The sequence below is a fragment of the Pipistrellus kuhlii genome, unplaced genomic scaffold (assembly GCF_014108245.1).
Source record: "Pipistrellus kuhlii isolate mPipKuh1 unplaced genomic scaffold, mPipKuh1.p scaffold_m20_p_4, whole genome shotgun sequence".
Taxonomy (NCBI): Eukaryota; Metazoa; Chordata; class Mammalia; order Chiroptera; family Vespertilionidae; genus Pipistrellus; species Pipistrellus kuhlii.
Genome location: NW_023425540.1, coordinates 88,695,210 through 88,720,779, shown reverse-complemented (window position 1 = coordinate 88,720,779; position 25,570 = coordinate 88,695,210). Strand labels below are relative to the sequence as shown.

Here is a 25,570-nt window from a genome sequence, read left to right as displayed (position 1 = left end):
CATAAGCAATGCATGAGGGTTCCAATTTCTCCACATCCTCACTAACTCTTGTTATAGTCCATTTCTTTCTCATTATAGACATCCTAAGAGTTTTGATTTACATTTCCCTGATGACTAATGATGTCAAGTATTTTTTTCACATGCTTACTCCCATCTATATATTTTCTTTGGTGAAATGTCTATTTGGATCCTTTTACACATCTTTTAATTATCTTTTTATTGGGACCCATTAAATTTAAAATGTGAGCATCAGTAATCCCTCTTGTATAAATACAATATACAGCCAAAACCAGTTTGGCTCAGTGGATAGAACGTCGGTCTGCGGACTGAAAGGTCCCAAGTTCGATTCTGGTCAAGGGCATGTACATTGGTTGCGGGCACATCCCTGATGGGGGGTGTGCAGGAGGCAGCTGGTTGAAGTTTCTCTCTAATCAATGTTTCTAGCTCTCTATCCCACTCCCTTCCTCTCGGTAAAAAATCAATAAAATATATATTTTTTAAAAAGAAATACAATATACATAAATAACTACATGCAGGCTAAAGCTATATATATATATATATATAAAATATTCCCTGGAGCAGTTTACAATTGCAAGATGGCAGAAACCTAAGAACTGATTAAATTAATTATGGCCCAGATTATACCAGTACACGAATACTATACAAGGATAAGATGTCGCCGAAACTGGTTTGGGGCTCAGTGGATAGAGTGTCGGTCTGCAGACTGGAGGGTCCCAGGTTCCATTCCAGTCAAGGGCATGTTCATTGGTTGTGGGCACATCCCCAGTGGGGATGTGCAGGAAGCAGCTGGTCAATGTTTCTCTCTCATCGATGTTTCTGGCTCTCTATCCCTCTCCCTTCCTCTCTGTGAAAAATCAATAAAATATATATTTTTTTAAAAAGGATAAGATGTCTACAGTATATTGAGATCTTTTTTCTTTTTTAAATCATCTTTTTAAAAGCTGCAGATCAGCCAAAACCGGTTTGGCTCAGTGGATAGAGCGTCGGTCTGCGGACTGAAGGTTGCCAGGTTTGATTCTGGTCAGGGGCGTGTACATTGGTTGCGGGCACATCCCCAGTGGTGAGTGTGCAGGGGGCGGCTGGTCGATGTTCCCCTCTCATAGATGTTTCTAGCTCTCTATCCCTCTCTCTTCCTCTCTGTAGAAAATCAATAAAATATGTACTGTACATTAAAAAAAAAAAAAAGAAAAAAAAAAGCTGCAGATCAAATATACAGGAAAATTCCACTTTGTCCAAAATAAAAAGCATTTTTTACAGGTATCTTTAGACATGCCTTTCTAAGCACAAGAAAAGTCCTGGGGTGTCTCTTTATCCAACCAAGTGAGCATCTTGGGGAGGAGCAGGGAGTGGTTGAAAAGGGAAGATCCTTGCCTTTTTACTCTATATACTTTTCTTTAAGTATTGGAATTTTAAAAAAGTGTATTTTCCATACTTTTCAAACAATATTTTAAAAATTCTTACAGGAAGAGGTGTCTATTTTTATTCATCACTGTACCTTTTAATGCCTAAGTGCCACAACACTTGACATCAATGGATTCTCAATGAAAATGTATTGAATAATAAAGAGCAATTCTTTCTACATAGCAGAAAATTGGTATAGTTTACTAGAGGCCTGGTGCATGAATTTGTGAATGGGTGGGGTCCCTTGGCCTGGCTGGTGATCGAGGCCTATGGGGGAGCCGGCCAACCAGGGGCAAGCACCCTGGGAGTTGGCTTACCATCCCCTTTCCCTGATTGGGGTCCAGGAGGAGGGACCACAGGAGGTTGGCCAACCAGCGCCCCCCCAAACCCCCTATTGGGGTTGATGGGGGAGCTGGCTGGCCAGGGGGAGGAGCTGTGGAGGTTGGCTATGAGAGAGTATAACCACCAGGGGCAATTCCTGTATTGAGCATCTGCCCCCTAATGGTCAGTGCACATTATAGCGACTGGTCAATTGGTCATTTGATTATAAAGGTCGCTTAGGCTTTTATATATATAGATACTTCAGTGATGATTCATCACTTGCTATAACTAAATTATAAGCTAACAAAGAGGGTCACTTACATGATTCAGAAAATACTGCACAATTATTTCATGGCCAGAAGCAGCTGCTTCCATCAAAGGGGTGAATCCATAAATTGGCTCCCTGCAAGATAGAGGCCACAGTCCAATGATTAGAAGAGAGTTCTTTCCTTATGCAAACAAAACCAAGCTGATGTCCCTGGCCGGTGTTCCTAAGTGATTAAAGGCACATCCTGGGTTGCAGGTTTAATCCTTGGCCCCCAATCAGGACACATACAGGAGGCAACCCATCAATGTGTCTCTCTCACACTGATGTTTCTCTCTCTCCCTCCCTCCTTTGTTTCCACTCTCTCTAAAAATTAATGGAAAAAAATAACCTCAGTTGAGGATTAAAAAAACAAACCAAGCTGATGCAAAGTCACCCATCCCTTACTGCAGAGGTCTCCCTTGAGAAAGAATTACCGGGAAAAGATGAGAAAAGTTCTTATCAACACACCAGCTTCATAAACTCTTCTGGTTTCCACCCCACTCTAGTATTTTGTCCTAAAGACATTCTGTCTCCCTACTCCACTCCTTCTAAGCTGTCTGCACCTGCTATCTCTTAAGTCTCCACTTGAATCGCCTGCAAAAGGTAGCTACTGCCCTTCACTGTTCACAGAAAGCTTAGGTCTCCCATCCCTATTCAGACCCTATCTTTTCAGTTCAGTATCCTCCAGGTATCTTCCCCAAAGCTCTGAGACTAATAATCTACCTGCTCTTGCTACACCTGATACCCAATGCTTACTTTCTGTGCTTGGTTATGGTTAACTCAGCACTGTCTTCAGAGTGCCCTTTAATCCTCACTTCTTTCATGCTAGTCTAGAAGACAGAAACCAAGCTAAATACTGGATTTCTGCCATTCTAAAACACACTGTTTTCACATTTTAATATTTCTGCAGTCAGAATGTGTCTCAAAATCCATAGGTGAGTTGCAGTTTAATTAGTGGTATTTTTTTCTTTCTTGGTGACATGTAAAACTATGGTGTATCTCATAATAGATGACATCAACTGATGGCTGTGGAAGGATCAGTTGGATGCTGTGTTGAAAGGGGAGGTAGAGAGCAGGAGGGAGCGGAGGGCACAGAAAGTAAAGAGGGATAAATGGTGATGAAAGGAGACTTGACTTGGGGTGGTAAACACACAATACAACATATAGATGATGTATTGTAGCACTGTATACCCGGAACCTAAATAATTTTATTAATCAATATCACCCCAACAAATTCAATAAAAATAAAGAAAAGAAAGGGGATTATCATCATGACAGCTTTAGACAATATCCCTTCCAACTTATAAAACTCATGACTGTTTTCAAAGCAACACCTCACCTGATAAGGCCAAAAGGAAAGAGAAAGGAATTAGCATTTAATGCATTTCAATTAAGTGCCATCCACTATGTTAGGCCCTTGACATACATAAAATAACATGTAATTGCCTTAGCTGGTTTGGCTCAGTGAATAAAGCATCGGCCTGTGTATTGAAAGGTCCCAGGTGTGATTCCAGTCAAGGGCACATGCCTGGGTTGTGGGCTCAATCCCCAGTGGAAGACTTGCAGGAGGCAGCTGAAACATGATTATCTCTTATCATGGATGTTTTTATCTCTCTCTCCCTCTTCCTTCCTCTCTGAAATCAATAAAAATATTTAAAAAATTAAAAAATAACATGTAATTCTTCTAACAACTCTATGACATAGATATCGCTATTCTGTTTTCAGATGAAGAAAATGAGGTTCAGAGAGTTTTGTTTGTTTTTTTATAGCAAAGGTGGAAATTTATTGAAGGACAAGCACAGACTCCCACATGGGAAAGGGAAAGAATCACACAGCACTGACTCCCACGTGCGGAGGAGGAGAGTCCTGAGCTCAGACAGCTTAAAGCCCTGCACCCAATGTTACCTGACAGATGTGTAAAAAGGCCAGAATTGTCCCTAGGCCTCCTGCACCTGAGTGGGACTGTCTCTTCTGCCACTTTGTCTGAACCCCTCATATGGAGGAGGGGCTGCCCTGACTGGCCTGTAGCTGCCTATATAGTTGCTCTCAGAGTAAGATGTGACTATATCCATTCCTATGGCTACTTAAGACCTGGTAATCACCTCACGTTGGCATTTGCTCCGCTGTCCAAAAGGAACTTGACCATCTGCTGATGTCCTGCGCTGGTGCAGTGGAAGAGGGCAGTCCAGCCTTGAATGTCCTTCATTTCTAGCTCAGCGCCTTGCTTCAAGAGAACACAGAATGCTTGTTACGGCCTCGTCTCCTCTACGTGGGGCGGGTGCCCTCCTGGTCATCATGCTGAAAGAATCAAAGCGATTACACGCACACGTACACGCACACGCACACCATGGCCTGCAGTGGTTCACATCTCTGCCAGAACAGCAGGAGCCCCTCAGGTTTCTGGGCCTGAGTCCCCCCGTAGCTCACCTGGAGAAGAAAGTAGGCGATGCTCTCGTTGCCACAGCTGGAAGCAAGCATCAGTGGAGTCTGCCCTTCCGGGGTTGGCACATTCACACTCACCCCCGCTTCGAGCAGAAGGTGCACGATGGTATCGTGTCCAATGTAGGAGGCATACATCAGCGGGGTCCAGCCACCACCATTCTTCTTATTCAAATCTACCTCTCTCCTAAACAAATGCAAGATATGCTAGTCATGCCCAGCCACCTCACATGTGGGTGTACCAGAGCCAGAGTCAAGGCCAGGAATGAAGCTAAACATCGTATAGTGCACAGGACAGCCCCCACCACAAAGAATGACCTGTCCCAGATTGTCAGTAGTGCCAAGATCGAGAAATCCTGACCTGGAGCCTTGACTACCTTCCACCAACAGACCAGTCTCTTAGCCAGTGCTGGGGGGGAGAGGAAGAGACTTAGACAATGTGTGATTCTTTCCCTTTCTCATGTGGGAGTTCCACTGCAACTGATTTCCCTTGTCATCCTACCCTACAGAAACATTCTTAGAAAACCCGTGACCGAATAATCCTATCTTTCTCTCTGATTTCCATTAAATTTCTGGAAAAGCATTTCCTACAGGGAAAAAAAAAAAATGTGAGCTTCCCAAGTATGGAAATAACATCCACTTCCAAGAACATCTTCTGTAGTTAATGCCCCACAGCCCTTCCTCTTCCACCATCCATGTCTCCAGTGGAGCTATTCAATCTGCCAATCAATCCACACAGCTTGTGCCTCTCATAGGTGTGCACATAATAAACCACACCGTTCACTAGCACCTTCTATTGACTCTGGAATGCCCATACAGCCATTCTCAAAGGTCCTGATTCCAGGACTGCAGCAACAGCCACTGGCTGGGAGAGCCACATGAAGACCAATTTGTCCTCACCATGTGACATTCATTGATGGAGCACTCAACTCCACATGGAGGAGGAAGGACCTGACTCTTGGCAAAACACATCTGAGGCTCTCACACCTCCCATCAGCCCAATCCCCCCATTCTAATGCTTCCAACATCTTGGATCCTCAGTCTATCTTTTTTTTTTTTTTTTTTTTTTTAATATATTTTATTGATTTTTCACAGAGAGGAAGAGAGAGGGATAGAGAGTTAGAAACATCGATGAGAGAGAATCATCAATCAGCTGCTTCTTGCACACCCCCTCCTGGGGATGTGCCCGCAACCAAGGTACATGCCCTTGACCGGTCTCGAACCCAGGACCCTTCAGTCCGCACGCCGACGCTCTATCCACTGAGCCAAACCGGTCCCGGCATCCTTGTCTATCTTATCGTGAGCAAGCCTTAGGATTGGCTGGCATCACAATCCCCATCAGAACACAAACATTTCCTTCTTTTCTGTGGAGCCATCTGGACTGTGCATTTTACCAGAATACCAAAATTAAAAGCCCCAAAACACCATAGCAGCGTTATCAATGGGGTTTTGGTGACCCTGGAGTAGGGGGGAGATACACAATCCCAAGGCCACCTGGTGCAGGAGTACAATGATATCCCTCACCACAGTGCACTTGCACTTGACTGGCCAGATTTTTTTTAAGTGATGGCTATGACTTGGGCATTGGAAATCTGGGGCTTCAGCACGATTTGACTTTGATGCCCCAGGAACTGGAAAAGGCACATGTAGGTATGGACATAGTTCATTTCTGTGTTATTGATGAGTAATAAAAATATAAGCACGTGTGGTGGATATAAAGGGCATGAAGGCGAGGAGACAGATTATTTTCCAAAAACTACAGTACACATCACATTGTACTACAAACAAGACATCCAAGGACCACTGCTGTTATATGGGGACTTAATATACGTATAACATGAGTAAAAATGGTATGTGGGCAGTTAGTTCAGGTGGCAATCCTCCAGAGGGGCAGATGAACCTTGCTGCCTCCTCCTCCCCCTCTTCTTTCCCTTTCTCCTCTTCCCCTTCCTCCTCCTCTTTGGCAGATGCTGGAGGGAAGAGGAGGTCACCAGGGATTAAAAGGTCATAGGACATTGCTTTCTATTTTTATTTGAGAATTTCTGCAGTTAGTAAGAAACCATAAAATTACTTTGGTTAAAGTAAGCTGAAAATGTTTCTAACTATACCTATGAAAAAAAATTTAGCTTTTTCTTCCCAGGAATAAAAACTGCCTTCCTATTTGGAGTCCAGCATAAACCATTATCCACAACTGCCTGAGAGAAGCAGGGTTAATCTAGGCCATATGTACTAAATGTCTATGAATCGTGGTTAGCATACTAATATCTCTATGTGGGAGTTGAGGCCACTGAGATGGTCCTCAAAATCTGAGGAGAATTATTTCCCAAGATGTCTTACCGCTGCACACATTCCTTCACCACTTCGTACTGGCCGATGGAAGCAGCTGTATGGAGATCCAAGGGGATGGCCAGCTGCTCCCAGCTGACCTGTGCACCTGGCCCATGCCACATAGACAAGCTGCGGGTCAGGAGTTCTGGCTCGCTGGCTTCATCGCTGAGCTCCGACATCGTTGTGGAGGGAGGTCCAGGGGTTAGGTTTTTCTTTCCTGGTGGTTCCAGGGAATAAAACAAGACGGTCACACTCATACCCACAGTAGGTGGTTATGTCACAACCTAGGACTGATTTAGACAACTTTCTTACATTAAATATTGATTTTGTTCGGCCACTGTGGCTCAGTAGTTAAGCACCAACCCATAAACTGGGAGGTCACTGGTTCAATTCCCTGAGAGCACATTCCCAGGTTGCAGGCCCGATCCCCAGTAGGGGATTTGCAGAAGGCAGCGGACTGATGTTTCTCTTTCATCCATTATTCTATTTCTCTCTCCCTCTCCCTTTCTCTCTCTGAAATCAATAAAAACATCTTTTTTTTTTTTAATTGTATGATTTTGTGAGCTTGTCACCAGACAGAAAAAGAAAAGCATATATGGTGACTCATAACCTTCAGTGTTATTTCCCTCCATTAATCCTCAGGCCCTGCATTCTAGAAAGAGTATTTTCCAGGAATTCAAGAAGCCTGAAAACCTCCTGGATGGTTAATAAAGAAATGCTAATTGGGTCAGTGGACCAAATCAGCTCTTGGGTGTGGGGAAAAGAACCCTGGACTTAGAGATTAAGATTTAGCTCAGCTGCCCTGGCCAGGTGGCTCAGTTGTTTGGAGCATCATCCCTTATACCAAAAGGTTGTAGGTTTGATTCCAGTCAGGGCACATACCTAGGCTGCGGGTTCCATCCCTGGTTGGGGCACAAACAGGAGGCAACCAATGGATGGTTCTCGCTCACATCGATGTTTTTCTCTCTCTGTCTCTCTCTTCCTCTCCCTAAAACAAACAAACAAACAAACAAAACAACAGAAACATATCCTCTGGTAAGGATTAAAATAAATTAGCTTTGCTATTGGCATCTCCCATCCTACTTTTCACTGTCTAATGGACACATAATATCTCAAAAGGGCTGCTATTCAAGACACATGGAAGACCGAGTAAACAGTGGCACATTCATAGGATGGAATGCCACTCAGCGTTAAACAGAAAGAACAACAGTTGATACACACAACATACCACACAACACAGGAACCAATCTCCAAACATACTGGGCTAAAAGCCAGACGCAAAGGCTACCTTCTGTACGATTCCATTTATATGACTTTCTGGAAAAAGTAAAACTAAATAGTTGGAGAACAGACTAGTAGTACCAAGGGCTGGGGATGTGGGGTGCACAAAGGGATAGCAGGAGGGAATTTCAGGGTGATGGACCTGTTCTGCATCTTAATTGGTGGATGTGTAACTCTATGTATTTATCAAAACTCATAGACCTGGACACCAAGGGAGTGAATTCTACTGTATGTACATTGTTTTAAACAAATAAAACTTGTAAAAAATTGAGAGCCCCTACCACAGGAACTAGGATCTGGTTGGTGTTCAGCAAATGTCAAGTAACTACGAATCTTCCTATTTATCCCTTGAAAATGGGAGAGAGAGGACAATACCAGGAAGAGTCTGGGAATCTTACCCAAATCAAGGGCAAGTCATTAGCTTTTTAGTAAAACCCTCAGGTCCAGCCGAAACCGGTTTGGCTCAGTGGATAGAGTGTCGGCCTGGGGACTGAAAGGTCCTGGGTTCAATTCCGATCCAGGGCATGTACCTTGGTTGCAGGCACATCTGTGCAAGAGGCAGCTGATCGATGATTCTCTCTCATCGATGTTTCTAACTATCCCTCTCTCTTCCCCTCTGTAAAAAAAAAAATCAATAAAATATATAAAAAATAAAAATAAAACCCTCAGGTCCAGGAGTGACATCTGTCTCCTATTCTTCTCTGGGTGAAATAGGAAGAAAAAACAAAGAAGGGCAAAGTCCAATTCAGAAGGCCTAAAGGTACCACAGATGCCGCTGGGACCTCACTCTCTACTAAAGAATGTTTCCAAGCCCCCAGGAGACAGCCAAGATGGCCAAGACAACAAAGAAACTGCGGATCTGGGAGACAAAAGATTTGTAGGCCTTTTGCAAGAGTGTGTGTACATGTGATGGGGCCTACAGGCAACAAAATTCAGAGCAGAACCCTGCATCCTGGATCCACCACCTTTCACAGCTGGCAGGGCCTGAGCTCAAGCAGCTCTCACTTTGCAGGTGTGAGCCTTCAACCTGAGCAGTCCTGCCCCACAGAGCCTGGATTAAAAGCCAAAAAAAGCTGAGTGTCAGTTCAGAGCTACTTTCAAACACACCCCCTCCCCCCCCAAGCCTCCTGTGGGTGTGTCTCTTCTACCCCAAATGCCTCCTCTTGGGTGGGGCCCATGTTCTCTCTCCTTTTATTGGATGCTCACATGTCTGCCGCCCTGAAGAGTGCTGAGGGATAATCAGAACCAGGCCCCTACTCAAGAAGCTTACAGAGAATTTGGATGCGAAGGGACCGTAAAGCTATTATTACTTCGTTTTCACCCTGTCGCTGCCAAACGCAACATGACTGTATTTAATACTTTTAGAAAATGTCTTTTGCATATCGCTTCCAGAACTTATTTCCAGGAAGCAGTACTTGGGATAGGAACTTTTTTCACTCTTACCGTTTGGCTCTGTCCATTTTGTAAAACAGTAAGTACCACTATTTTTAAAATAAGCAAAATGTTAACTTAAAAAAAAAAAAAAGATGCCGGTGGTCGACCGTCACGCCCACAAGGAAAAGATCTACATAAGCTCCAGGGCACCCCCTGCGGTCCTAGTTCGCTGGCCTTCCCACAAACCGGGGCATCCCAATCTCCTCAGGTTCTGAGGAGGGTCCCTAGGGAAGAACCGGAGCACCCTTGCCGTGTCCTTCCAGCAACCCTACATGGATCGGGGCTTCACCTTCCCGCTCCACAGCTGCAGAGGCGAAAGCTCCGCGTCCGAGCAAGCAGCAGGCTGGGACGCCCCGCCGCGGGCTGCGCCGACAGGCAGCAGGTGCCGGCAACAGGCGGGGCCGCCGTGGGTCCTACCTGCGCGGGCCTCGAGTCCTGAGTCGCCTCCGGCTAGCTGCCGCCACCAACTGCACACCCGCCCGCTGCTGCGCTCCTCCGGCTGGCCCCACGCTACGCCGCGCGAGTCCGGGACTCGTCCACGCCGGCTGCCTCAGCGGCTGGACCCGCGGCCCTGCTCCCGCCCCGGAAGTGGTTGCGGAGGCGCAGAGCACGCCGGGATGTTCGTTCGTTCGCGGACTCCCGACTCCCGGAGCAGCTCTGAGCGTGATGGAAATTCGCCGGTTCCACACCCGGACTTTCCGGTCAGCTCGCGTGGCTCTCTGAAGGACGCCCGCTACAACCAATGAGCTGGGAGAGTGCGCCTGCCCCGCCCCTCCACGAACGGCAGCAACCAATCCCATTGCAAAAGCGTCAAGACGCGCCACGCCCCGAAAGAGGCGGGGCGGGGTGGACGGTTGGCCGTGCAGTACAGTAAGTCCCCACTGAGGGGCTATTCCGAAGGCGGTGAAAGGTTCAGTAGTTGCGCCCCGGCCCTAGGGGCAGAGCTAATAAGCTCCATAGCCTTCGGGACAGCGCTGGGAGGGGAGGCGAGGCGGAGGCCTTAGGTGAGGGACCTCGGGCCTGCCGCCGCTGCAGAGAGAAATATCAGAAGTTGGACGGGACGCGGAGGAGACGGGGTTGGGAGTGTGTGGCTGGCAGGACAGATGCTGGGTTTCCCGGTTTCCGAGCTTTAGCGTTTAAAATCCTGACCGGGGGAGGCCGTTGGCGTCTAGTTGTCATGACAACCAACCGCCCAGTGGCGGGGAAGACAAGGGTGGGACTTTGGGCGGGGCTAACGGGCTGCAGCCATGAAACGGACGTGGATTTAGAGTCAGGATTTTGAGGAAACTTGGGATGCCAATTTGTGTAGCTTTTGGTTTAACCCTCATCTGCTGGATAAGCCAAGCTCCTTCGCTTGGAGTTCAGGACTCTTCACGATCTAGTCCGTCTCCCCCCCCCCCCCCCGCAAATTCCAGCAATTGACACCTTTCCACCCCAAACTTATTGGGCAATTTTCATTCCCCTGAGATACTACATGTTCTGCAGCCCAGTGCCTTCCCCTTTCTCTTCATTGCCTTGTCCACCTAAAGAACTTACCAGTCTCTGGTAGTCCCCTTTACCTGTTGTCCTCTGAACATCCCTGCAGCCAGAGAACATCCATAATATATGTACTGCATGCGTCCACACTCTGCAGTTTCCAGTTCTAGGTGCACCAAACTCCTGTCCCCACTCCTATAAGCACAGAAAAGGCAAGAAGCCCCACTGCTGCTACACTGATGGGAGCCTTGTTGCAGCTAGGGCTGGAGCAGGAGTGTTCTCTTCCCATTTTATAGGCGCAGTTTCCATACTGCACTGCACACACACACACACACACACACACACACACACAGTGCAGGGCATAGTGCCTCGCACTCAGTAAGAGGAACCTGCAGAACCAGAAGGGAAATGAGGTAGGAGGTCTGTGAGTCAGTTTTCATCCCCCACAAAGTGGTAGATTCTTTGAAAAGGCACCCCCTATCTCTTCCCCCTCCCCGTGCCTCACCCTCCACCCCCAGCTCTTGACCCCTGGTCCCTGGATCCTGTCACTTTACCCTGTCTTCTCTATAGGGTTCCTTGGATGATGCACACTGAGAAACTTCATCTGAGCCCAGGCCCCCATGGCATCCCAGGACAAAGATGTGGAGCCCTCACTGCCCTCTCCATGTGTCTCCCGGATGGGGCCCTGGGAGGCCATTCTTGAGGCCGTCAGGGAGCAGCTTCCATCTCTGGACTCAGATTCCTCTTTGGTAAGTAAGTACCTTCTTCCCATGTCATCTTAGGCCCTTATTGCTCTTCTTTTCCTATGGCAAATGCGATGATGACAAGTGGAAGGCTATGGAGCTTATTAGCTCTGCATTCATCATCACTGTTTCAGTTCTCTGAATATATTTATTGGTGCTCAGCATCCTCCTGGGTCTTACTAGTGACCCCAAAGGACAACTGGAGAATTCCTCTGAGGGCTTATCACAATGCACTGAAATGGTTGCCACCCTCAGTGGTGGTTCTAGCCAAGTTCTGGCTCAACAGAGAGTTGAGAAAGCACCTCAGCAGAGGAGAATAGCAGGAACATCAGCATCAAGCAGACCTGGGTCCCCATCCCCACAGTAGCTAACTTACTGTGGGCAGTTATCACTGGTACAAATTTGGGATTCTGTATGTAAAGTGCCTGGCCCAGAATGGCGCTCAACTAATAGAGTTAACAAAGCCACCCATTTCCTAGGGTATTTTTTAAATCCCATCCAAGGGCATATTTATTGATTTTAAGAGAGAGAGAAAGGGGGAGAGAGAGAAAAATCGATATGAGAGAAAAACATTGATATGAGACAGAAACATCAATTGGCTGCCTCCTGTATGCGCCCAGACCAGGAACTGAACCTGCAGCCTTTTGCTGCACAGTAAGATGCTTCACCTACTGAGCCACCGGCCAAGGCTTCATCCTAGTGTTTTTCTTATCCTGGTAAACACCCCCTTTTGCTTTATGAAAAATGGTGATAAACAGAGAGGTACATCATGTAAGAATTAAGCACCAAGGCTCCACATTGTAAATTGATGTAAAGATTAAATAATTAAATTTTGAGCACAGTGCTTGGGATATAGTGAATGTATAATACATAGTAATTTTCTTTTTTTAAAATATGGTTTTTTTTACTCCAGAGAGAGGAAGAGAGATAGAAACATCAGTGATGAGAGAGAATCATAGATCGGCTGCCTCTTGCATGCTCCCCACTGGAGATTGAGCCCACTATTGGACATGTGCCCTGACCAGGAATTAAACTGTGATCTCCTGGTTCATGGGTTGACACTCAACCACTGAGCCACACTGGCCAGGCCATAGTACTTTTCTGATTGATCACATGCATTCATTCAACAAACATTTTTAAAATATATTTTATTGATTTTTTTTTACAGAGAACAAGAGAGGGAAATAGTTAGACACATCAATGAGAAACATCAATCAGCTGCCTCCTGCACACCCCCCACTGAGGATGTGCCTGCAACCAAGGTACATGCCCTTGACGCTGGGACCCTTCAGTCTGCAGGCTGACGCTCTATCCACTGAGCCAAACCAGTTTCGGCTCAACAAACATTTAAGGAGCCTACTCAGCCTCTTCAAGGACCAGGAAGCCTTTGTAATGTTATACACTGTGGTGGGCCTTGATTCACCATGATGCTAATTGTGCTTCTAGTTTCAACCTACTAAGAGAATGTTGGATGGCAATAGTGACTCTGAATTTAGATTTAAGTGAGTTGTACCATCTTTTTATGTAGTGGAAATTAGGCATGTGCACTCATGTAAGATGTGACAGCGACCCCACAAGCAGAGCAAAGTGGGTGATGTACCAGGTGGGAGCTCAGCAGTGGATGTCAAATACACAGGTTGGAGCTGGGTGTGTAGAGAATGGTTTTAGAAATAACAAGCTAGATTTGGGTCCTACCTGTGGCACCTGCAAAGACGAAAATGACACAGCTTCGACCCCAGAGATCTTCTAGTGCACAGCGAGGCTAACAGGGAGTAGATAATGCAACCCCACTGCCTTTTCACATCTTCAATCTCATTTGCTCTCATCTTCAGAATACTCCTGTGAGGGGGGCCTCCCCCACCCTATCTTAGAGGTGACAAATGAAGGCTTTATGTCATTAAAAGATGGTTCAATTCATGGGGGAGGGGAAAAGCTGGACTCTTTTAGCTACCACTTCTGTACTTAATTCATTCACACCAGGCATTAACTAAGCACCTGCTGTGTGCAATGTCAAGGATGGCAGGTATGTGCAGAACTGGGAACTCAGGATCTCACTTCCACAAGGTGGTGCTGCTGAGCTTACTTTTCTAAATCAGCAACAAGAACCAGCACTGGGCAAGGCCCTTTGGGAGAGAACTGATTGCCCCTGCTGTCCCTCTGAGGCAGGGCAGAATGGGGTAAATGGGGCAAGGCCCTCCTAACTCTGCCCTCTGCCAGGTAATCCCTGAGCTGTCTTATCTATCCACAGTCAGACTGCGGAGAAGAGGAGCTGTTCATTTATCAACGAAATCAAACCACCTTGATTCCAGACTTGTCAGAGGAGCTGGCTGAAAACCCTGATGGGGCCTGGGTTGGTCCTGCCAACAGGTCTCCTGAGGTCAGTGGAATGCAGGCTCCAAGGAACCTGCTGGCAGAACAGGGTGTGGGAGTGCGTGTCCATGGCTCTCGCTGGATTCTAACAGCAGTGTGGGTCAAAGAGGTCAAAACCCCTGGTCCAGCATCTCTGCACACCCAGGCCTTTCTCCAGGTACAACCCAAGGAGTTCAGACACCAGCACACTTAATACCAGGGTTTTTGTTTGTTTCTATTACTTCAGCAATTCTTCTGGATGATTTTTTTTTTTTTTAATTTAAGATGGAAAAGTCTGTACCAATTTATGGGGATCAAGCCATGGGCTTGCTGTGGAATCAAAGGGCTTGGGTTTATCTTGTCCACAGCTTAATAGCTATGTAACCTATTTATAATGGCCAAAGGTGGACGCAACCCACATGTCCATCAACAAACAAAAGGGATAAAATGTGGTCTAGCAATACAGTGGAACATTATTCAGTCCACTAAAAGGAATAAAGTACTGACACATGCTACAGCATGATGAACCTTGGAAACTGAGCTAAGTGTAAGGGCAGAAAAGAAAAAACAGTATATGGTTCTACTTCATTAGGTTCTACTTCATATCTAGAATAGGCAAGTTTATGGAGACAGAATATAGATTAGAGTTTACCAGGGGCTGGACGAGTGGAGTAGAGTTCCTGGGATTTTAGAATGAAAGAGCCTAGGAAATGGACAATGGTGGTGGTTGAACTGCATTATGAATGTATTTATTGCCACTGAACTTTACATTTAAAAATATTTAACATGGCAAAGTTTATTACAGACATGCCACAATTAAAAAAACAAAAATACTTCCCTAAAGTATGATTTTGAGGCTGCTAACTGAGGACACCTGCTTTCTCAACAGCCACTTGTGGCACCTGTGGAGTTCTCAGCAGAGCCCTGGGGTGAATGGAATGTAAGGATGAAGGAAGGAAAGGACCCTGGCCAGCCCTTGGAGGGCGGTGGTGAGAGCAGCTCTCTTAGGATGCCTGAGGAGACCCCCACATGGCAGGAAGGTGACCTTGGGGACATGTCCTTCAACACCAAAGGATCCCCAAGTCCTCCTTGGGGGCTGCAGGGAGAAGCCACCCTCTGTCTCCCAGGAGAAGACCTGAGGATGGACCCAAATGCCGTCCCCTGTGTTCAGAAGGGCTCAGATTCTGCAAACCGGAGAGCCCTCCGAAAAGCGAGAAAAAAGATGATCGAGAGAGACCTACTTCATAAAGTCACCTGGGGTGCCAGGAACCCTGCCTGCAGTGACCACAGTCTAGTGAAGAAGACACCCTGTGAATCTGCATCCACGGGTCGGAGACCGGGAACGCCACCACAGGGGCCCCGGGAAGGCCTGCCAGTGCTCGCCCTCCAGGTAGGCAGCTCCCTTGCCCTGTGCATACTCAGGGTGTGACCTGTAGTGGTCTCTAGACCTGTAGTGGTCACAGGCCAACTTGAGGGCTGGCCCATTACACCTGTCTTAATCTGTGGGAGCTGCTATAACAAAATCCCAAGGTCTAGGCCCCGGCACATTCTGTGTCTGGTGAGGGCCTGTCCTCTTCTCACTTAGTCCTCACTTGATGGAAGGGATTTGGAGTTCTTTTATGAGAACACTAGTTCCATTCATAAGGCTTCCCCCTCATGACCTAGGCACCTCCCAAAGCCATCACCTCCAAACCCTATCACTTTGGGGTTAGGATTTCAACATATGAATTTGGGAGGGCCACCAACATTCATTCTGCAGCAGCGATCTTAGGCCCATGGTCCCTGTCCACTGGCAGACAGGCTGTCATACCTGTCTCAGGGTTTGTGCAGTGCTGGCAGACAGACCATCCTCAGGTAGAGTTAACAAGAATAAGGAAGAGTAAGGAGACTCAGCTTTCTTAAAAAAAAAAAAAAAAAAAAAAAAAAAAAGTGCTAATCCCAAGCATGTTTATAAAGACACACAACTGCATATAAGATAGAGAACAGAGCCCCAGCCAGTTTGGCTCTGTGGATAGAGCGTCGGCCTGCGGACTGAAGGGTCCCAGGTTTATTCTGGTCAAGGACATGTGCCTTGGTTGCGGGCACATCCCCAGAAGAAGATGTGCAGGAGGCAGCTGATCAATGTTTCTCTCTCATTGGTGTTTCTAACACTCTATCCCTCTCCCTTCCTCTCTGTAAAAAATCAATAAAATATATATTTAAAAATATATATATATTTTTAAAAAATTTAAATCAATGGGAAAATACCCTCAGGTGAGGATTTTTTTAAAATTATATTGAAAAAACAACAGATAAATAATAAAATACTTTTTTAAAAAAAGATAGAGAACAGACTCTGTCAAAATATAATTCTCAAACGTTAATGCTCCTACTCTCGTACAAATAGTGAACACCTGTTAACATTAGCTTTAACTCATGAATGAGGATGACAAAAGCAGTTCAAAGAGATTATAAGAAACTAGGATTTTGTAAGACATTGGGAAAAAAAAGAAGTGAATGCCGAGATAAAATTGCTACATTAAGTGCAAAATCAGTAAACATCCTACCCGGCAATGGAACTGATACCTCTGGGGCTGTCTTCTTTACTAGACAGAAAAGAAAACCATTGCACTTCCTCAGTTTTACAAAGTGGTAAAACAAGTGGATCCTGATCAATTGTGCAAACTAACCTCCCCTAGGAAGGTGAGCTTCTTAGAAAACTCCAGCATGACATTGAAAGGCCATGCAATTCTCTTTTTTGCCTTATTCACAAATTTGAATAATTTTCTTAACAACTTTAGAGAAAACTGGCTTTAAGGTGCTAATGGAAGTCATTTTCACAAATTTCATTCTTATAAATTCCATTCTTTCTGTTCACTCCTAAACACTTTTATTTTCACTCACCTATAGGGCTGCAAGGAGCTGCAAGGTTATACATAACAAACATTAATTCCTGATTAATTTCCCTCCTCTGATCACACCAGCTCTGCCCCCATAGCATTCTTTTTCAAGTCTTGCTTAGAATTACTTGTATTTTTTTTCTTTTTTAAATATATTTTTTTGTTGATTTCAGAGAGAAAGGGAAAAGAGAGAGACAGGAACATCAATGATGAGAGAGAATCATTGATTGGCTGCCTCTTGCACACTTCATTCACCCTGGGGACTGAGCTCGCAAACCAGGCATGTGTCCTGACCGGGAATTGAACCATGACCTCCTGATTTATAGGTTAATGATCAACTACTGAGCAACGCTGGCTGGGCACAATCTGTTTCTTTTTTTAATTTTATTAACTTTATACAGAGAGGAAGGTAGAGGGATAGAGAGTTAGAAACATCCATGAGAGAGAAACATCAATCAGCTGCCTCCTGCACACCCCCTACTGGGGATGTGCCAGCAACCAATAGTGAGCACCTGTTAACATTAGCTTTAGCTAATGACCTTGACCAGAATAGTACCTGGGACCCTTGAGTCCGCAGGCTGAAGCTCTATCCCAGTGTTTCCCAACCTTCTCTCATGATGAGAATCACCTGGTGGAGTTGTTAAAACACAGATTCCTGAATCCCAACTAAGAAGTGCTAAACTAGAATTTTTGAGAACATATAGGTAAAATTGCATACCTAACTTAGTGCTCTGTATATAAAATCTGTCTTAGAGCACTAGTTAGGTATACAATTTTACCTATATGTTCCCAAAAATTCTAGTTTAGCACTTCTTAGTTGGGATTCAGGAATCTGTGTTTTAACAACTCCACCAGGTGATTCTCATCATGAGAGAAGGTTGGGAAACACTGCTCTATCCATTGAGGCAAACTGGTTAGGACACAATCTGTTTCTTAAGAGCAAAACTTTTTAACCTTTCAGTGTTTTAAACCTGTATGAACCTACAAAATTTTAAAAAGACACTGGGTTTTCTCCAGGTCAAAATATACCTTTGTGCCAGACACAGAAGTATTAACCAAAAAGGTACAGGAAAGAGGTGCAGATCCCTGGTGCTTCTTTCTGCAACCCACACAGGGTGAATGAGTAATCACCATTTTGCAAATGTGGGCATGCCTCCAAATCCTGATTCCTGCTCCGGGACATCCCATACCAGCCTCTGTAGCTCCCAGCACCCTGCGGCAGCCTTGTAATCTCCACTTTAAATCATTTCAGCATCTTGAAGAGTGGGATTTGGATCACATCCTTCAGAGTCTAACTGGACAAGAGGACGACCGGGGAGATGGAGCATCTAGAGGAGTGTGGTGGGCAGCTGATCACCTCCAGGGCCCAGGTCTGACCTTAAACACCAAGGCCCAAGGGCATCTCCATAAGTAGCTCCTTCCAGGGCTTCTCAGTAAAATAGGTTCATGGGCTGAGTACAGTCACTCTTCTCTGCTATTCTCTGCTGCTCAACCCTCACTGTCTTGAACATTCATGTGCCAGTCTTTGAAAGACTTCATTTTTTTTTACTCACTTATTCATTCACTATATGTGTGACTGCCTGCTATGTGCCAGGCATATACCAGGCCCTAGGGATACAAGAGGGAGCCCTTCAGAAGTGGTCCCTGCCCTTGACCTTCACCTTTTCCTTCTACATACCTCCTGAAGCCTTCCTCTCTTTCCTTCTGGGTGGAAAGTGTGGAAAGTAATCCTGTCTTTGGTGCTTTTTCAGCCAGCTTCTAAACACAATCCTACTTCTATTGCCTCCCTGGTTACAAAAGAAAGCCAGGATGTTGATTACTGTCAGTGCGCTTGTGACCTTGCTCTGGGCAATCCTATATAATAAGAGCTAATATGCTAATTAGACCAGATGGTGGAAGGACCAGTTTGGGGGGGAGGGCAGCAAGCTTGTGCTGCCAAGCCAGCCATGGCAGTCCTGGCACCCCCACTTCTGCAGAGGTGGCTGCAGGGAAGCGGTCCTACGCTGCAGTTGGACATTCCCCCTAGGGCTCCCAGGCTGCCAGAGGGATGTCTGACTGCCAGCTTAGGTCCAATCTCCAGGGGAGCAAACCTAAAGTGGCAGGTGGACATCCTCTGATGGGCCCTGGACTGCAAGAGGGAACAGGCTGGGCCGAGGGACCCCCAAGTGCACAAATTTTTGTGCACTGGGCCTCTAGTTCTGTAAATAAAATAAAAGCTCCCTATTCCCTCCAGGCCTGGCCTGTAAAGGTAAGTGGGGGCAGGTCTGAGATAAAGAAGCCAGGACATTCAGTTAGGCCTCCAGTTCAGAGCAAAGGCTCTGGGGCTGATAAACCTGTGCTGTTTTTAACAAGGTTTTGTTTGTAATTTAACCCCTGTTAACAGGCTCTGGAAAAACCCTATAAGGTGGGGTGAGAGTGGGGGCTGTAATTAGTATCCCTTTTTTTGAGGATAATGTGGCAGAACGTTTTCTATTTAAAAGGCATATAAGCCTTTGATCAAGCTATTCCACTTCTTAAGTCTATCCTAACACGTACTCTTATAGGTGGGTAAAGATGTGTATTTAAGGATGTTCATCTCAGTTGCAGTTTATTTACAATTGTGAAAAATTGAAAGCAACCCATATTTAGTATCAGTATTCAATAAGAGTCTAGCTAAGTTTGTTAAACCACAGAACAATCTGCAGTGTTAGTCTGTACACATTAACTTGGAAAGATGTAATATATTCAGTAAAAATCTACAGAGGATAATCCAATTGCTATTTTTAAAAAAGTGAACACAAGTGGAACTAGAGAGTGGGATAAAGTATTAAGAAGTCACCCCTAAGAGTTGTCTCCCTGCTCCTGAAGATACCACTTCCCCAGCCCTGCTGCACGGAGGTGGGACACCAAAGGGTGGGGCAGGGCCTCCCAGGCCCCCTCACTTCTCCATGCACAAGCTGGAGGTCCATCCACATGAGGGGTCAGGCCTCTGTAAGTCATTAACCAAGTCTTCATTAGTCAGCCTCCCTTACTCTCTGTCAGGTCACGCCGAGCCCAGTGCCCAGGATAGGCTCATGGAACAGCTCACCCTCCTGTGTGCTACGCAATTCAGAGCCGCTTCCCCTGCCAGGAAGATGCCTGCTGACATGCCACCGGACAATGAGCAGCTGGAGGTCAGAAGCAGGTGGGACTTTAGAACTGGCCCCAGGTCTAAACTCCCACTGCCTCATCCTTGTAGGAGCCTTGCAGCCTATTGTGGATGGGGCACTTGATATATATTTCTCATTTCATCTAAAAAAATCTGGCCAAGTAGGTGCTACTATTATCTCCATTTCATAGATGGGGAAACTGAGGCTTAGAGATGTTGGCTTGCCCAGGTCATATGTGGCAAAGCTGGGACTCAGCCCCAAAACACCTCTCTTTCTCCCACACCATGGAAACCCTCCCTTCACCATCCACATGGTCTTCCAGAGGCATAGGGCCCTGGTCTTCTGGCCACTGTTAATTGGGCCAGTCCTGAACAGCTGAGCCCAACCAGGCCACTGATAGCCTTTCCTTGGGAATTTTTACCCTGGTACCTGGGTAGAGGTGAGAGGGAGGAGAAAGGCAATGTCAACAGCAATGTCGACCTGCACTGTTCAATTGTAGCCACTGGCCACATGTGGTTACTGAACCCTTAAAACATGGCCTATGCAACTGAGGAACTGAATTTTTAATTTTATTGTATTAATTTAATTTTAGTTAGCCTAATGCAACAAGTGGCTACCATGATGGAAAACAGAGATATAGGACATCTCAATCATCACAAAAAGTTCTATTGGATGGCACTGGCCTAAATCTTAAGGGTTGTTCTGAAGAGTAAAATAATTCATTGATAGGCCCTCCTCAGTGCCCCCCCCACAGTTGGTGCTCAGTCAGTGGCAGCCAGTAGCCCAGCAACAGATCCCCTGTAATCACTGAGGAGTGACTCAGCACCTCTGCTCTTCTCATCTCAGATGTGCTTTGAAGGAGCTGGGCTTCCAGGCCAAGCTGAGGCAGCATGGGCTAAGGAACCCAGCGGAGCCTCCCACCACCTTCATCGACCTGAGGCCCACCGAGCCATCAAACCAGGGGTCCTTGGAAAGGTACAGAGAGCAATGACAGCCCTGCAGCAAACCGCTGCTCTGTGGATGACACATTGGCCTAGAGGGGAACAGGGACTTCGAGGGATGGGAAGACTTGGGCACGGGCAAGTCCTGGGAGCACCGCTCAGTTGAGAAGTGCTCTTAGCCAGGAACCAACAGTCCCACTTGGTCCTCAGGAGGTTCTCCCAGAAGAGAGGGAGGAAGCAGAGGCAGACACAATCTTTCTAGATCTAAGCAAACAGTACATCGCCCTGGGTGCTTCCCTCTACCACCTGGCGGGAAGCCCAGTGGCCCTTTGGTTTCGTTAGCTGGGCTTTGGCTGGCCTGCCCCCTCCTGCCTTGGGTTACCAGGGAGGCCTGGGCACCCAAGTCCTTGTAGGAGCCTGGCCTGGCCAGAGTGGATTGGGGCACATCTAGCGAACCCTTGTTTCCTCTGTTCCAGCCCCAGCCCCAGCCCCAGCTCCAGCTCCAGCTCCTCTGACAGTGAGGATGCAGGGGAAGAAGAGGCAGCTGCTCAGAGAGATTGGCAAGGCCCAGCAAGGCTACGGTAACCACTATGGGCTCCTGCTGCCTGGGGCTGTTCCCTGTTGCTTTCCACACAAGCCCTTGGCCTGGCACACTTAACGTTTGTGCTTTCAGCTCTATGTATTGCATCCAAGCCAGCACTTAAGAGCCTGGGGAGGTGGGGAAGGTAGTCTTGGGAGCCCACTGGGACCCAGTATCATCTCAACCTGATCGTTGCTCCCAGTCAATACCAGGGATGCCTTAGCCTGCTCTGAAAAACAGCTCCCCAAATTGATTTCACCCCCAATTGGTGATGACGGTGGCAATAAAGAGAAAGTACGGAGATGGAGTAAAGTGATGAAAGGCTTGGGTGAATTAAGATGTAAAATGTCAAAATTTAGAGAAGGTGCAAGTCTCCTTCAGGCAGGGTTGGGCGTGAGTCTCCTTGTTGGGGGGTGGGGTGGGGAGGGTGCGGTGACACTGTGGTCATTGGCACGTTACAATCATGCTATAGCAGTGTCCATTTTTGGAATTGGAAAGCTTGTTGATCCTAACCTTTGAGAATATCAGTCTAATGCAACTCTTCCCATACTCTGGTCCATGATCAAGCATTATAAGGGGAAAAAAGGAAGAAAAATTTGGGTAAAGAAAAGACACATGGGCTTCATCCCAGACATGTTTAACATGACATGAGTTGTGACTCAGTAAGGGCGGGAAGCTGCAATCCTTTATGTACATCCTGAGAACTGGGGGAAATGCTTCTGGAAGCACTGGCTTTTGTGTGTGCCCTGTTTCAGTGGCAAAGCATTGGGAGGTTTGGCCTCCACTTGCATTGACTGAGATGGTTCTCTTGTGTTACAGGGACTGTACCGGGAAAAGTCAGCTTCTCCAGCAGCTCAGGGCTTTTCGGAAGGCTCAGCCCCAGTGGCCTGCCAACAAGGTTCCTAGCAACCAGAAGGCCCCTGAAAATACAGCTGGATCTGAGACTGGGAGGAAGCAGCACGTAACTCTCTGAGTAAGGCATAATGCCCTGGCCAGACACTCAGGAGGAAGTCCTGGGACCATGGGAGACGGTTTGGGCCAGGGATAGCCAGAGAGGTCCTGATATCTCCTCTGGGCCAACAGTAAATGCCTCTGGGACTGGATCTTAGGAGGTTATTGGAATGGGTTGACTCCGTCAGCATACCCAGGCCTGATGGTCCTTCTCTCTCGTTTCCATTAGCAGGTGTTTTTGCAGTGCAGGACCTCTCAGACTGGATCTAGGCCTCTGTTAGAATTTGGACAGAACATTTTTATGCATTTACAGCAGAGATCCCAGCACAAACTTATACACTGTACAGCGTGAAGACAACACAGGTGATCCTAATCCTCTGAGAGGGCGTGGAAGGAAAGCTCAATGAGACAATGGTTTTGTTCTGATCGTGGAACTGCGAGCCTTTACATCTTTGTCCATTTCTTCATTTTTTCCATTAATGTACATCTGTTATTTTCATCATACAAGGTCTTTTTAAAAACTGTAAAACATACTTAGAGACTTTCAGGGTGGAAAGTCTTGAAAGAGAATTTAGCGTGATTTTCTGGGTCCCTGGATACTCGCTAGTTTGTGCACTTGCCATACCATACACACATTAATCGAGCTCTTAAGATTTCTCTTTTTTCTTTAACTAAGACACAAAGGCACATACAGGTTCTAAGGTTATTCCAAACTAAAGGTGAAGTTGGCCTTTAAATACAGAGAATATTGGATGCTCTAACACCCGAAACTATCCTCATTTCACAAGGTATCCTTGTGAATAGCCAGCCAGCAAGAGCTGAGGGAGGCACTCCCATCTCTCTCACAATTTCTTTGCAAGCATTATCCACTCCACCTCATTTCCATAGTCCCTTCATAACAGGCTGAGGCCCTGTTACGTGGCACCTGTGTTCCCTCCCCAACTTGTTTCCAAGATTTTGCTTGTCAGTCTCTCACTCCCCCAACCCCCACTACCTGCCCCATGGGTAGAGCAGAAAAATCATCTGGGGTTCTTCCCATGCTGTGGACTGGGGTGGTCCAGCAGGGTCCTTGGCATTTGGGTGCATGCACTCAGCTAGGGTCACAGTTGGCTGCCATCTGCTGAGGGAGGGCAAGGGTCTCTTCCCATTCTGCTGTGCACCAGACAAGACAGGCCCTGCAGGGCCTCAGCCAACCACAGGAAGTCAAGATCAGGGCCACGGACATTACTGATCTGGCCACAGGGTTTTCACAACCAGCCCCACTCACAACAATGAAGGGCATTTTCATTAGAAGCCAGATGCAACAGGGGCTTCCGCAGGGCCATAGGGAGCCCCAGGAAGACATTCCTGCAGAGAACGGGCACGCTGCTGTCGCTTGAGGTCCCCAGGCCCTGTCCCCCCTGTGGAGGCTCCGCACCCTCAGTTCTGGGGCACACACAGGACAGGCAGCCTCAGTGTTGCACACCTCCACCTGTGCTGCCAGCTAGCCATCAAGAGCAAAGGCCATGTCTTCCCTTTAACCCCATTTCCCCCATCTCTACCCCTTTTAATGCCAGTAAGTTCATTCAGGATGTTTTGCAGCAATAGAAAAGAAACTCTGTTCCAAGTTCAACTATGAAGAATTCTCTGTCAAAGTAAACTGGGAGGATGAGGCAGTGGGAGTTTAGACCTGGATTGAAAGCCTGTTCTGCCAATTGGCTCAAGTTCTTAGAGCTCTTGTGGCTTCAGTTTCCCCATCTATAAAAGGAGACTAATGAAAAGTCCTACATCATAGCACTGCATGAGAGCATATTATGGAAAGGCATTTGATGGGCCCAGATATTGGACCAGGAAGAGGACAACCTCCTCCAGCACCAGGCGGGACCTGAGAAGTGAGCTGGGGCGCTTGGCTGTGTGTACGTGGGGTGCGGGTTGTTGACAGTGTTGGCCCAGCCAGATCTGAATGGTATACTTGTCCTACGAGAGCTCTGGAAGCTGGCCTAGAAGGTGAAAACCATCTTTAAACTAGGCGGCCTCATTCTCCAGTGAATACGCAGGGCAGAGCACAATGGGGCTGGGAGGAGGACCCACATAATGTATTAAGGGAGAACCGGTCACATGCCCTGGAACCTGAGTTGTGTAGAAAAGTGAAAATATATACATCAATTGAGTGACAAAACAGTAGAGCGTCAAGAACTGGCATGAAGGCCAACGCCACCCAGCAATAAGGAACAGTCACACTTCTGGATAAAATATTCTAGAAACCAGTTATTTCAGCAGCTGCCCCATGACTCCAGATGACTAAACTGGACACGGACTTTATATTCTTTATATCCACTCAGATATAAAGAAGCATGTCTACCTCAAAGTAGGGCAACCAAGACTGGCCTGATCCTGGAACATGGCCACTTGGGGCTGGCACAGAGGCAGCCCTGGATCCTTACCTGGGAGGATGAAAAGGCCAGTCAAATCCCAGGCTTCCTCATGGGTTGGGGAGGTCTGGAGATGGAGTCAGGCACCCATCCTACAAAACTGGATCTTCAAAGGTAACACCCAGCGCACCCCATTGCCTTTTTTAAAATTTATTTTTATTGATTTCAGAAAGGGAGAGGGAGAGAGAAACATAAATGATGAAAATCTTTGATTGGCTGCCTCTTGCACAACCCCTACTCGGGGATCTAACCCAGACCTGGGCATGTGCCCTGACTGGGAATTGAATTGAGGCCTCCCAGTTCATAGGTCAACGCTCAACCACTTAGCCACACCAGTCAGGCACCCCATTTCCTTGTTGACACCACTGGAATGCAGGAAAAGCCCCCATCACCTACATTTAGAAATTGTAGCAAGGTTGGAGGGGAAGGCTGGGGTAGGTAATGCCATAAGCCACTGCAGCCATTGCAGCTTCCCCTGCAGTGGTTAAAAAATGTCCCTCAAATTCTAGTCCAACCAGACCTCAGAATGTGACCTTATTTGGAAATAGGGACATTGCACTAGTAGATGTAATTAAGATGA

At 46.7% G+C, this 25,570-nt stretch overlaps 2 protein-coding genes across 7 annotated transcripts in view; one reads left to right on the top strand and one right to left on the bottom strand.

Moving 5' to 3' along the window:
• ANKS3 (ankyrin repeat and sterile alpha motif domain containing 3) overlaps positions 1 to 10,108 on the bottom strand; it is a 34,070-nt gene extending 23,962 nt beyond the window's left edge. For 2 of the 5 annotated variants that reach the window (XM_045571325.1, XM_045571326.1), the window contains exons 1-5: positions 9,950 to 10,107; positions 6,827 to 7,034; positions 4,478 to 4,676; positions 4,153 to 4,274; positions 2,065 to 2,146 (exon numbers count right to left, since the gene is read on the bottom strand). In XM_045571325.1, the coding sequence (XP_045427281.1) occupies positions 2,065 to 2,146; positions 4,153 to 4,274; positions 4,478 to 4,676; positions 6,827 to 6,996 (573 nt within the window). In that variant the 5' untranslated portion in view covers positions 6,997 to 7,034; positions 9,950 to 10,107. Of the gene's footprint in view, positions 1 to 2,064; positions 2,147 to 4,152; positions 4,349 to 4,477; positions 4,677 to 6,826; positions 7,035 to 9,949 lie in introns of those variants that run through there. The other 3 variants (XM_045571327.1, XM_036410235.2, XM_045571328.1) reach the window with 3 other exon arrangements.
• Positions 10,109 to 10,225: 117 nt separating this feature from the next.
• On the top strand, positions 10,226 to 24,876 carry DNAAF8 (dynein axonemal assembly factor 8). 2 transcript variants are annotated; one of them, XM_045571330.1, is made up of 10 exons: positions 10,409 to 10,536; positions 11,579 to 11,757; positions 14,000 to 14,128; positions 14,990 to 15,490; positions 18,232 to 18,349; positions 20,001 to 20,142; positions 20,954 to 21,082; positions 21,525 to 21,629; positions 22,448 to 22,601; positions 22,809 to 24,876. In XM_045571330.1, exons 2-9 carry the CDS (start codon positions 11,629 to 11,631, stop codon positions 22,599 to 22,601), a joined length of 1,407 nt encoding a protein of 468 aa, XP_045427286.1. In that variant the 5' UTR covers positions 10,409 to 10,536; positions 11,579 to 11,628; the 3' UTR covers positions 22,809 to 24,876. The 2 variants fall into 2 exon arrangements, with proteins under 2 accessions (XP_045427285.1, XP_045427286.1); XM_045571329.1 differs by lacking the exon at positions 10,409 to 10,536 and adding an exon at positions 10,226 to 10,402 and having other exon boundaries at positions 22,448 to 24,876.
• Positions 24,877 to 25,570: the final 694 nt, after the last annotated feature.

What these genes read in the sequence shown, in the direction of transcription:
- DNAAF8 (XM_045571329.1), top strand. Translation starts at nt 11,629, where the DNA reads ATGGCATCCCAGGACAAAGATGTGGAGCCCTCACTGCCCTCTCCATGT. An exon ending in TGCCAGTGCTCGCCCTCCAG is followed by an intron (nt 15,491 to 18,231) that starts GTAGGCAGCTCC and finishes AAATCATTTCAG; the next exon opens with CATCTTGAAGAGTGGGATTT. An exon ending in AACCAGGGGTCCTTGGAAAG is followed by an intron (nt 21,083 to 21,524) that starts GTACAGAGAGCA and finishes CCTCTGTTCCAG; the next exon opens with CCCCAGCCCCAGCCCCAGCT.